Source organism: Gavia stellata, chromosome 2 (assembly GCF_030936135.1).
Source record: "Gavia stellata isolate bGavSte3 chromosome 2, bGavSte3.hap2, whole genome shotgun sequence".
Classification (NCBI taxonomy): Eukaryota; Metazoa; Chordata; class Aves; order Gaviiformes; family Gaviidae; genus Gavia; species Gavia stellata.
In genome coordinates, this window is record NC_082595.1 from 18,154,716 (window position 1) to 18,168,571 (window position 13,856).

Below are 13,856 nucleotides of genomic sequence, written 5' to 3' on the forward strand. Positions count from 1 at the left end.
TAAGATAGATACCTTTCTGAAGATACGGAGTTCTACTGACAAAAGAAAACATCCTGATGAAGCAGCTGAACAAAGGGTCCCTTGAACATACTTTCAATGGAACACCTGGTCTTATGACAAGACATACAAGGCACTACAACCTTCATGTATTTTAGCCTGCTCTGATAACCATGTGAAAAAAACAGTAAATGCACAAAAGCCACATTGTCCCAATTAAGTACAATCCCTTACTAAATTCACTGGCAGAACAATTTTTCTATGACTGTTTGGATGAGGTCATTCCAAAAAGCAGGCATATGCAGGAAAGTGGTGTGTGTCACAGACCTTGATTAACGACATAATTTAAAACGATGTCGGGATTTTCCTGTACTCTTCCTGGTCCAGAGAGCAAACAGTAAGCTGCGTTATTCAATATGAAGCAAAACCAAGAACCTTCCCATTTCAGCTGACATCAGAAGCAGGAATCAAATGATGATTTTGACCTTCCTTTTCCAAAACACTTCGTTCACTATTCTCCGGAAAAGCCAGAAATCATGCAAGAAGAAGATAAAGAAATGGGGATAGCAGTTTCTGAGCCAACAGACACTCTCAATATGAGAACTTGCTCGGTGTGAGCATGTATGTGGGGAGGTATGTGTGTTAAATGTCTGTACAGGAGAGAAAAAGAAGTGGGAGTTTAGCTGACAGGCTGAGCGCCATAATCCTCACACTGTTTGGTGTTTGTGCATCTGTATGTCTGTAAGCAGGAACATGTGTGTGTATGTTTGTATGTGCACAGGCAAACCCAACTCATACAAATAAAGTACGTTCTTCCTCACAATATACACGTGTGTAACTAACTGCCAACCTATATGTCCTGTATGCTGCAAAAAAGGTCTAGTTCTAGACTGGAAGGTGTAAAGTTAAATATATTTGCCAATGCGTTCTGGTTAACACATCCAAAAACTCAAGTGTAAATAAAGCAGGGTGTGTTTTAATAGGTGCTAAACAAGCAAATTAAAGCCTAACCTCACCTCAGACTCTCACTTGACCAGTTTAGCACAGTTTAAAAGGTAGGGCGCCTCTTAGCCTTTCAAGTTTTAGAGAGTGCTGATCAGAATGAGTTAGCTAGCTCTAATAACACACCTTTCATCCAAATACAGATACGGCGCAGCCTAAGAGGTAATGACCCACTGAGGGATTCCAAGTGTGGGGGGGACAGCCTCCCTGTGAGACTTCATCCAGTTCAGGAAAGACAGAAAAATCATATGTGGTGGGTATGCAGAGAGCAGGATGTTCCCACCCTATTAGCAGCCAAGGCTATACTTCCCTGCAGCATCAGTTTTTGGATCAGGGGGCACACATAACCCTGACAACTACTGAACTGCTGAAAAATTCAGCGTAATGGGTTTTGCTTGCTGGATGCATAAATGATCATCTCCAGTACGCACTTGAATGCAACATGGCTAAATCAAACAAAAATAACGGGAGGTATATCTGAGTTAAACAAAAGGAGAAAAGCAGACAGCAAAGGGAGTAACTGCTATTCAGACTAAAGGAGGTATTTTTCTGGGGTTCCAAAACGTGATTTTTTTTTCCAGCCCCTTGTAAGTTTTTACTTTTGCTGCACTTCTGAACCTCCATTTTTGGGCACTAAAATACCAGAAGAAAAGCTATTCTCTCACTGTTTCTGTCCAACAGTTTGTCATCACACTTGTTTATAGTCACAAGTTCTTACAAACCTAAAAGAAAATGTGTTTCCTTACAAGATGCAGATGTGGATTTTTTGTTCTCTAAGGCTGGGGTTGTTCCTGCATGCTGGGGCATAACCTGGCTCTATTATTTCAGGGCAGCTCCTAAATACCAGAACAAAATGTAGTTGCTCAAAGGGGGCCAACTAGCTGCCCAGGGATGCTTCTATTACCTTTTCTCCAAAGAGGAGAGGCACTTGAGTTTGGGTAGGTCTGCTTCAGTTTTTGCTGCTGTTAGAACTGGTTGTTTGGAATAGAGGCACAGATTAGTACCATTACTCCTCATTTTGTACTAGAAAAGATGCAGATCTACAGCAAAATAAAACATAGAGCCAAACACATGCATTTTTCTTCTTTTGATTCCTCTAGATCAGAGAATTCAAGCAGAAGAGCCTATTGGTAAGCTGTCAGAGCCCCTGTGTACCCTACCATCACAAATAGATCCAGACAGTTCATCCTGTGTGAATTTATGTCTGTCTTTTCTTCAGAGGCCTGATGAACAGAAGTGGCAAGGAAAATAGGATTTGATGTCCAAATTCAACTAGAAAGACTAGTATTTTGAAGACTTGGGTATAGCACTGCTTATGAGAGGGATTTAATGGAGTGGAGGGCCTCTCTACTGCAACCTTTCCATCAAGAAGAAATTGGCTTGTTGATCAGGCATTGGCATTCAGCCCATTTGGCAGCTAACGAATTGAGTCGCTGGAAATTAGTTGAGACATAGGACTTAACTCAAAATTTGGCTTGGCTTAACTATTAAAAAAAAAAAAAAAGTCCCATAACCATCGCCAGCGATTTAGAAGAGAACACTTTATAGGGCAGCTCAAAGATGCTTGTACTGAAGCTTGTTAGGGTTATTATAAACAGATGAAGCAAAAGCTGTTGTCAAGAGGATCCAGCAGAAGCAATATAGGTCTGAGCAGGAAAACCTTGTAAGGCTTTGAGCAAAAGACATTTCTCTTTCTTCTTCTGTTTGGCCTTGCTCTCAACAAGGAGGCCAGGCTGTCCTATTCAAAATGACAGAGCAGAACAACCAACGGTCACCACCAAGGTGTTTCAGGAGGACATAGCAGAGAGGCCTTGCTGCTGTGACTGTGCTCAATGAAAGCTATCACTTTCACAGAGGAAGCATCAAACCAGTTCCACATTAATGTAATAGAGTTACTACATCAAGTCACAACAGCACAGGACTTTGGTTTAAAATCCTTGTGAGAACTGGAAGTTTGACAGTTGTCTTAGCTTCCATTTCAACATGAAGTGCAGCTGCATTTTATTGCATTCTCTGCTTGAGGATAGCAATCGACAGGATCAGTCACTTATCCCCTTGGGCTAGGTCTCAACATAGGCCACTGTTTCTCCACTTCCATATTAAAAACACTCACCCTACCCACATGCTAAAGTTACCAAAGCCTGATGAATCTTTATGCCTCAGAGGAGCATCAGGATCTGGCTTTGTGCTCTCTTACAACCCGGCACAACAGGAGGTAAAACACTGAGGTTTAAGCTGATGCGCTCTACCTCATACTTTCCATGAGGTGAGAAGCTGCATGCAGTCAACTTTTTAAACATCGTGAAGGGCAGAAGCACAATCAGGACTGAGCTCTGCAGGAAGTCCCAGAAATATCTTCACTTCAAGTCAATGTAACTGCAATGCAAGTTCTTTGAGATAATTTTCTGGGTTGTTTTTATTTACTTATTTATTTGGTTTGGTTAGGTGTCCCCCCCCCAAAACACCTGTTTGATTTGGCATTATTGAAGCTCTCTGAAACTATGATTTCAGCACAGCATGGATGCAAACACATTTGGCCTATTTTGGGCCCAATACACACACAGAAACTTTTTGACCGAGTGTTTCCTGAGATCATGTCAACCATAGTTATTGCTTCTGGGCAATGCTCTTCTAAGTCTTAAATGGAAAAGGTTTCTATGCTAGTTAGTTTGCTATTGTTCAGAGCTTTGCTCCCAGAAAAACAAAGATGACCTTACCTTCAAAGACACGGTACACAATAAAGTCTGTTAACATTTCTTTATGCCACAGTTACACATAGAACAGGAAGAATGCCAAACCAGGTGATGTCAGATGGATTAGCTGCTTTGTACCAAAGAGTTCACATTACTAAAGATAAGGGGAAGCCTGAATTCAAAGTTCAGAGTAGAGGCTGAGATTTTGCCCAACATGAATCAAATTACATGGGACGTTCAGGGGGCTATGAAGTCTAAAATCTGATCCTCGTAGTCATTACCTGTGTTTGCACAGACCTGGCACAGGTTTTTTACAGCAGACTTTGTCTTTTATTTTCCTGAAGCTATATGCTTCAGCATTAGTCTGCCCTCCCAACTAGGCAGGTTCAGACCAGGGACTGTAGGGCTCTCTGTGGATTGTCTGAAATATCAGAGAGGCTTGTGTGAGGTGAGACAATAAGGTTTCTGTCCTTGCCACTCTTTCCTGTGTCACAGCTGACCATAGGGAGGCAGTGAATTTTGATGAAAGACGAACAACATTACCTCATGGGCTGAGTCCGCAGAGCTGTCTTCAAGTCTTCAACTATTTTATTTTTCATTTCTGTTTCTTCTTCATCGAAAGCATACAGAGTCTGCATCTGTTCAGAAAAGAAAATGACAATCAGGAAAGCTCGGCCTGCCTGAAAGCTAAGAGGCAGGCTGGGAATTATGAAAAACAACTATCCCATCAACCCATGCAGAGGTGCCTGCCGACCTCTCACCAGGAGGCCTCAGCTACAAAACTGAATCCAGATGAGGCTGCTCATGTGGACTGGCAGCAGCATACAGCTTTGCCACACTGGCTAAAATAGGGTTCTCAGGTTACCCCCCAAAAATCATACTTGCCAGTATGCCCTCAGATAACTGTACCTAATTTGGAACAGCGATCTGCTGTGGTGATCTATGGATATGTGAGGCAAAGTTTGCAGGGAGAGGTAATATCTTTTATTAGACTGACATGGCTGGAGGGATGGGGGGGGGGGAGGGAGAAAAAAGAAAAAAACAGACATGCATCAGGTTTCAAAGCATAAAAGCTTTTTCTTCAAGTGACTAAGCAGCCTGCAAGTACCCTGACTTATAGTTTGTGTACATACAAGTTTGACTTTTCTCCCCCACCCAAAGTATATCACCTGGTTTAAGATACTGATTTTCCCTATACACTTTGCCCTTGCTAATTAGGAGCATTTACTCCAAAAAGCTGGAGCATCATAAAATCCCTGTCCCTGTTTTTTAACAAGTAAACTGAAGCACATGGAGACTAGATGTTTCCCGAGTATGCAGCTTGAAATAACTAGAGCTTGCAGTCAACTGGAACTGAAGATGCTGTGCGTCACTAAATTAGGGTGAGAGACAATGAGTGGAACACACGCAAAAAACAAGGTTCTCAAAGTTATACAATGCCATTAAAAAAAGTGGTGTATCAGGAAAGCAGGGTTCCAGATCTACACTCAGCACCACTGCAACCTTGTGATGTGAAGCAAGACTCTGCAGTGTCCATCGCATGTACCATTCAGGCTCACAACTTCAATGTGTGACTTTTTAAGAAGCCAAGACTCAATGCTGGAAATTCTTAGCCTAAAGCTATGTCTTCTTAGTCACTTTAATTGTAAAACTGAGAGGATAAGTGCCTCTCTTATTGGCAGGACTTCTGGGGGATATCAGTGGTATCTGGAAAGCAGCTCTGAACCCCTTCTCAAATGAATAACCCGATTAAACTAGTATCATCTATCAGAGATCTGATATTATACCTCTCTGTGGTGGAATCTGAGTAGCTATAATTATGGCCGATTACAGCAAAATATTTAAGTATTTTACTGTTCAGCAAGCACCAAAGAAAACCTTCCTCTCACTGGAACTTCCTTTAACCTTCTCCCCTCAACACCTCACTTCCCTTTGGAAGTGCTCCCATGTTCCTTGCTTTTGCAAACCATGTGGTGCCAACATATGTCAGATCCTGAGGGTGGTCATTTGGCTACATGCCGTTGCTGTCTTATGCTGAACAGCTGGCATAGGGAGATGTGTTTAACTCTAGGGGTCCTCTCTCTGATCCACGCTAAAGTCAAATTCACTCAGTAACAGAGCAAGCTATTTCCTGCCCTAATAGAATGACAGAGCGCTACTGATGGAAAATGAGCTGATGATGTTTTATCTTTTGCCAGCATCCCCCGACAGCCAGAAACATAAATTGAAATGCCTAAGCCAAGCCATATATGATCCCGCTCTTCAAAAAATAAACAGAAATCCTGAACAGGCATTACGGAATCTCAATGGCAGAGTCCTAGGGTGTGATTTGGGGCTTGATTTGTATTTTCTTGGGTGACAGCCCATCTGGTCATCTTTCCTTTGGCCCATAAATGCTCCTTTGAAAGGCTCCCATTCCTCCAACGGCTTAATTTCTCGTCTGAACCATTGTGAGGGGAAAGCAAATGGATGGTAGGAAGGTGCTCAACAGTATTTTGTTCAGAGTGAAAAAGGCCCATTTCCAAATGAAACAAATACAAATAATCCTGCCTTTACAACAGAGGGTGATTATAGAAAACCCCTTTTCTAAAGCTGCAGGCAGCCAAGAGCCCTTCATTTCTCACTCCTGTGCATGGCCAGGAACTCAAATCCTCATGCCCTCTCTAAAGACAGACTGATCACGCGTTTGCATTATGAAATAGCTTTCTCAGCGAGAGTTATAGAAAACGTAACTGTCCCTGGGAGACAGAGGAGAGAGAACTGTCATTATTTGAGGCTGGATTTCATTAATGAGGCTGACTGATGAATTGCTTTCCTGAACTACAAACTGCATTCGAGGACTAACATCTGCTGTGCTGAGGATGCAGCTAGTTACTATCAGTTAACTAAGCATACCAAGAAGAGGAAGCAAAATGGTGCCAGGTCCTTATCTGGTCCCTAAAAAGTGGTATACATCAGGCTCTTTTTTACAAGCACATTTTGCATATTTAAAGTTTTCCAGATTAAGTGCATCACCCAGGAAATTCTAGCATTTATACTGGATTTGCCAATTCGAAAAAATCCACGAATTCGTGAAAACAATCATTCACATGGAATTTTTTGTGTAAAACTTCAGGTAGTCCAAGAAATTACTTTTGAAAATTTGGCTCCATTTAAAATGAAATATTTTAGTTTTATTAAAAGCACAGATTAATTCCCACACCTTATCCTAAGGGCTAATCATTCCCCTAAACTGCTGGGAAGAAAAATAGAGGACTATAATGACAGCATGCACGAGAAAGAAAAAAAAAAAAAAAAAAAAAGAAAAAAAAAGGGCATCAACTAGCATTAGCAATACATTGTATGATGGACTAGTTTTACTTAACAGTCTCACAGATATGAAATGAAAAAAGAAAGAAGCAAACAGAATAAATAGTGAAAAAGCAACCTGGATATTCTGATTTCTCATAGTCCAAGCTCTTTCTTTAGATCTTGTCTAAAATCATAACTAACAAAGTGTTATCATTATGGAAATTGCTTCCAGTTCATAAACAAATACAAGCAAAAATTGAAATCAAAATTTGATGCAAAAATATTGTATTGTGCGCCTCCTATGACATACCTGGACAATACTATTTTAAAACATTTCTTCAAAGAAAACAGGTCAGTTGAAATTCAAGGTACACTGCATCTCTAACTCCATTAAGGCTGAAGAGAATAAACTATGAATCATAAACTATGAATAGATGTAATTTAAAAAACCTGAACTTTTAAGCAAACAAGCTTCAAGTAACATAGATGTCACTGAACCCAGATGGAGGAGAGTTATCATCCACCTGCTAAATTCTGCTGAAAGATGTATATTTTTAATGTCCTGTGAAGCTGGTCTGCCCTGAACAAATGCTTTCCGAGTCAAGAAAAAGGGCCTGGTTACAGCTGTATTTATTAATCTTGACCCTTGCCTCATACTCTCGACCGAGCCATCTCTCCAGAAAAGCTGGATCTGCAACTACTGTTCACCTGAAAGTCTCTCTGTGGAAATGTGTACACAGCCAAGCTCATAAAAGCAACACAGTGCTGTCAGAAGTTTTCCTCCCCAGTGAAGTGAGGGCTGTGTTTATTTGTGCTGCCAAGCAGAGAGTATCATGGGGTGAGGAGGGCAGGAAGAGCACAGGGAGGTTTCTTTGTATGTGATATTAACAGGGCAGCTGCTGCATTTTTAAGAAAAGAAGTTTTGTGTGTTGATGAATCAGCAGAAGATGACAATGACCTTGATAATGGAAATGGTCTCTGATTGTGGGTGTGCAACCTGTCCACAATCACCAGTATTATTTATAGACTGGGCAAATTTGAAGGCTTCTCTTTCTAAATTAGACATCATTAGCAGCTGTCCCTTTCTTTTAAGGACTGGTCTAGAAGACACTCTACCAATGATCTACTTGGCCCCTTCCTTTCAGTCAGGCTACCTGAAAGATAGGACAGTCCCTCCACAGAAATTGCACACTACAGACTAGGAAAGAGATCCAGTTTTACTGTCATACACTTTTGTGAGAATTGGGTTTAAATACTATTAAAAACTAAAAAGTCACAGCAACAGAAACAATTGTGGGAACAGAACTGTGCCTAAAATGTGTGGCTTTTTGAACTGCATCAGGAATCTGTGACCTAAAGTGCTTCCTAACATAGTGGTCTAAGGTTACAAGTAGGGAATGTCAAACATGTCAGGAATCACCACATTGCTCTCAAGCATAATCTATGAGGGGTAGATATGATAGCTAACACTGCAGCGGGTCTTCTGAGAAAATGATCCTTGACCACAGGGGCCTTGGCCTCCTGAAATGCACAGAAAGATACTTAATGATATCAGCAGGATAAAGGTGCCATTTCCATTTCATCAGCAGATAGGGAGAAATTTTTTGCTAAGCTAATATATAAAAAAGAACTTCATAATTAAACGAAAGGGTATAGAAAAAGATGTGAAAGCCACATGCAAAAAGATTCTTATGCACTTAATTCACAGGAGATGGAGACACAAAGATTAAATTTTATTAAAAAAACAGGACTTAAGGCATTTTAAACTAACACTTCTGTGATTATTGCTACCATTTCAACTCTAATACTTCTTGCAGTATTTCTAATTAAAATATTGCAATACCTGATAGCGCCCAAGAGACGCAAACTGAAATAGACTAGACAGTGTCAGGAAGCAACATGAAACATGTCTTTCTTTCACCACCTCTGAGCCAACTCCATTTGGATGCAGTTTTAAAAAAAAAAAAAAAAAATTAAAAAACCCCACCACTAAATTTAGGACTGAAATTATAAGGGACCCAAAATAACCATTTGGAAGTTAAGAATCTCAGAGCTCTAAATAATAATGAATAGAACATGTCTTTTAAAGTGTGTTGGAACTGGTTCTCAGCTATATTACTCCAGTTTTCCACTGATACAATTTCTGTGAAATCAAGTCAACTAAGTTTCACCTCCCTAAAAGTGAAGCAACTATGTGGTAAATCAGAAGCAGGGGTTTTAATCCCAGTGTGTCTTCTTAACACTTCAAGCATAAGAGTAAGTCCTGAGGCTGGAAGCCAAATAAAAGGTTATCAATCATTCAGTGCTGAGGCATGCAAACAACATTATGGGGCTAGTGTTTATTGGTGCTCTTAAAACACGTTTAAAATTAGAAACATAGGCCAAAATATATTCTCATTCCATGGAACTGCTCCAGATTTACAACGGTGGCGTGTACATATTCACTCCAGGTTTACATCAAGATCATTTAAAGACTAATCCAAAAGTCACTGAAATCAATGGAAAAACTTTCAGTAGATTCAAGAGGCCTTGGATCAAATCCTACCAGAAGTATTTGGCTCAGTGACACTGCAAGGTTTCATACTTATTTTTTTTTCCTTAATGGCCCTTGTAGAGCAAATTTGTTCACTCAGGAAATCAAAGCACAGTACCATGCCAGTCACAAAAGCTCAATCTCTTTTTTTAAAACAAGTCCATATTCTTTCTATTCCATGACTCTGCCCCAAGAAAATCTGGCATGAAGAAAGGTGATCATTTTGGTTATTCATGACTCACAGTAGAAAGCAGCTTTTCTTTCATCCTCTTACAGTGAGTTATAATAACTTGTAAATCTTGATTTTTTTACTGAGCAAGACATATTTCACCATGAGAAATGCATCAGTATTGACACATTTAGCATTCATTAAGGCACTATTTTTATGAAATTATTTTATAGCTCATAACCATGATACAAAAGGTGCAGAGAAGCCTTTAGAAATCAAACATGGAAGCATAAGTTAACAAACAATGTTTGCTACCTAAGATGCTAGAACAGAATTTTATCATCACTTCTGCACAACTGCCAAAAAAGCTGAGTAGACATTGCACAGGAATAACTGGAGGCAAAATTTGACTATAAAATCAGTAAAACGATCAAATTTCTAAATAGAAGGTCTACCATATCAAAGGAGATCAGTGGACGCTATATGCAGTTGTTCTGCTTCTGCTGGTGGCCAACTTTACTGGATGCTTCAGGGGAAGAGACATATTATACAGCTATTGAACAAGGACAATTAAAGAAATTTTCCCTCAAATATCTTGTTGGCTTGTACCTAATGTCTCAGGTGTTAGAGCTTTATGTTGCCCTATTTATCTGCTCTTACATAAGTGGACATGATCTTACATAAACAACTAACTTTTCTTTAATTCTTCTATTAAACTAATAACCTCAGTGTTATTTTGTAGATTAGTTAGAAATCAATTTGAAACCACACAACAAAACAAAACTTTACCTAGCTTTCAAATAGTTGCTTTTCTGATTCATCAAATATTCTGTTGTTCTTCTATTCTGAAGGAATAAATAGGGGCCTTGGTTCCTTCTTTCATATAATCCTCACTTAAAGGCTTCACTTAAGACTCCTCTTGAAGAACCAAATTATTTCACCTCTACTTGGCCCAAATGACACAGAGGTCTCCAAAAATACTAACTGCAGTTTAAAGTATAGTTTTGGAAAAAGATGCTTTCAGTTGTCACTGTTTCAGACTGGCTAGTCCTGCCAAGACACAAGTACGAGTGTGTGCACGTGCTGAAACCTAGCTTTACATTAACGTTACCCAAAATTTCCAAAATAGGGGTCATAGCTGAGCTACCTTTGTGTTCCAACAACACTCAAGAGCATGACAATCTCTTCAAGATCATTATGGTTTATTACAGTTTAAAGCCAGCTGAATTGTACAGGAATCCAACAAAGACACAGCCATTTTTGTCCCTTATTTTCAGGACCAGTGCCAATGAGCAGAGATCTAAGGATCAGGGCCATACTTTGGGATAGGCTTCACAGCTGGCCCGTAAATAAATTTAAATCATCAAATCCCATTATGCCAGCTTTGAATTTTCATTCCAGAATCTACTTTGATTGTCTTCAGCACTCGGCATTGTAGAATTAAAAACTGGAAATGCTTATGGTGCTTTCTAATCTATTCTGCTAGAGCAGGACTCCTTCTTAATACACATACATGCCTTATTTCAGAAGTCCTATTTTAAATCAGTCATGCACTTGGGCTAACATTCTTTTCCTGGGGACTTCTTCCTAAAGAAACACAGCTCTATGGTAGGAAATCTTCCCTGCTTTGCAGGAGAGGAAACTTACTGCTGCCATGGAATTGATGCGGTCAATGTAGTAATCCGGCCAGCTGGTAGCAAGCTTATTAGGATCTTCTTGTTCCTGAAACAGAAAGTTAAACAAGGTTACACAAAGAGCCTTTACAGGGTGAAATGCCACTGTAGAACCACCTGGGATTCCTCACTGCACTGTTCTTTGTTGTGGTATCTGCCCCCATGTTCTTGTATAATGCACATAGATGTGTTCTAAAGTATTTATTACAAACTTTTCTGAAAGTGTAACATTAGCACTATCACCGTGGTGTGTCAGATAAAAAGAATCCCCTTCAGCTAAGGTTATTAAACACCGAATAATAAAGTTTGGTGGAGACACAGTTATCTTTGGCATCTAAGCAGTAAACCTCAGTCCCTTAAGCATACTATGTTTCCAAGTAGACGGGCAGCCCATTTACAGATAACAGGTTTACATTTTGTAGCTTTATATTGACAGATCTTATAAATTATTTTGCCTCTCTACTGCTAGAGCGATGGTGGGATTCACCAACAAAGGCGTTCAACATCTGCTATGGGGGAAAAAAAAAAAAAAAAATCAAGTCAAGGAACCTTAAAAGAAGCCAAAAGACTGTCTCATTTTGACATAATAAACCAAAAAGAGTTTTAGACCGGACATTAGGAAGCATTTCTTTACTGAGAGAGGGGTCAAACACTGGAACAGGCTTCCTAGAGAGCTCATCGATGCCCCAAGCCTGTCAGTGTTTAAGAGGCATTTGGACAATGCCCTTAATCACATGCTTTAGCTTTTGGTTAGTCCTGAAGTGGTCAGGCAGTTGGACTAGACGATCATTGTAGGTCCCTTCCAAATGAAATATTCTATTCTGTTCTAAAAAGCTAAGCCCAACCTCAGGACACCCAAAGGAACAGAACAGCATCCCCTCAATTACAGTAGGGGCAGTATTAATCCTTCTATCCCTACCTCCCAAATAATCCACCTGAAATCATCCTCACTAAACTAAGCTCAACCAAGCTCAACTTCTAAAAGAAGACTTACCCCTATTCAGGAACCAATACTTTCTTGTTCCTTGGCTGCTCAATGGAAATGAGATTTCATTCTAAAGTGTCTGTTTTATTTCCAGATAGGTGTAACAGTCACTGGCAAAATGAGAGTTGGTTTCTAGGATCCTAATCTCCCATTATAAGCTACAAATAACTCATATTAAGACTCGTAACATATGATAAGAGATTGAACCACTTGATTCATCCTAACAATATCCAAAGATGTACAAAGACCTTGTGGATCTCACCAATGTTGTCTGTATATGAATGCTTACTCATACTAGAAAAGTTACTCTGGAAGATATACAGAACAATATTAAATGTGTAGGTCTATCAGAGTATCTCAGCTATTCCAGAACTGTTTGGTTTAGAGATGAGAAATAGCCCTACATGCTCCCTGCTGAACCACATTCAGAAAACACCTTGCTACTTGACAAGTTCCTGCCAGGCTACATACCAACACATGGCAACAATTCTGCACAAATCAAAATCTTCATATTTAGAATTAAAAACAAAATCATGACCGAAACTTGGATCCTTCCTTCCCTCTCTTCATTCCACTGGTCTTTCAACATGTAAACTAAAGGAATATCTCCATTCACAATACCAACAAAACAGCTTTGTCCCCATCTAGCAAAGGACTGCAGTACAGACACATCCTAGACAGATCACCACTCTTTATTCAGCCCTTGCATGCAACTGAACAATTAACAAGAGCAGAAGATTTAAATAAAGCATCATGTAGTAGACTACCGCTGTATGAAAAGCATGAGAGACTGGCAAAATGGCAAGAGATACCAATTACATCCACAGTAGCTATGCACCCACTGCCTCACAATAATAAATGGTGCAATTAAGAATAAGGTGACCTTTCTCAAATTAAGTGAGAAGTTCTGCTGCTTTTTCTTACTTCCCTTTCCTGGCCACAATCAGCAGGAATCCGATGGACAATGTGCCATGTCAAATGGCACATTACAGAAATATGCAACTCCCTACCAAAATAGGCAGTTAGAATTGCCACAGAACATGTTACTGTTAGACTGTCTTTTGCTGCCCCTTTTTTGTGTAGAATAGCTAGTGGCAATCATAACCCTGACAATGGTTTCACATTTGGCAGACCTTAACCTCCTGTGCAAAAGTCAATATATGACCTTGCTGATGGAAAAATAAATTAAAACATACAATAGATAAATACAGCATTATTTTTATAAGATAATCTTATCATCCCCAAAGAGAACAATAGACATGGGGAATTAATCCAGAGGTAGTGAAGTGAGGTCATTCTGCAGGGAACCAGGTTGAGCCACCAATCTGAAGTGCAAGGTGTGCTCATAAGCCCTTCTGAAATTTTTCTCTGCATAGAATTATAAAAGTCCAAGTGACAGCTATAATTGTTTGCAGAGCACAGGTGACAAGAACATTGTAAGAACAGGGAATACGTATATTCCCCATACTTCTCCTGCCTCCATTCTGAACTCCAGGTAAAGAAACAAACACAC

At 39.8% G+C, this 13,856-nt stretch overlaps 1 protein-coding gene across 5 annotated transcripts in view; it reads right to left on the minus strand.

Moving 5' to 3' along the window:
- The window catches only part of DAAM2 (dishevelled associated activator of morphogenesis 2), a 120,898-nt gene that overhangs the window by 66,356 nt on the left and 40,686 nt on the right, over positions 1-13,856 (minus strand). For all 5 annotated transcript variants that reach the window (XM_059828543.1, XM_009817334.2, XM_009817333.2 and 2 more), the window contains exons 3-4: positions 11,333-11,407; positions 4,236-4,330 (exon numbers count right to left, since the gene is read on the minus strand). In XM_059828543.1, the coding sequence (XP_059684526.1) occupies positions 4,236-4,330; positions 11,333-11,407 (170 nt within the window). The remainder of the gene's footprint in view (positions 1-4,235; positions 4,331-11,332; positions 11,408-13,856) is intronic.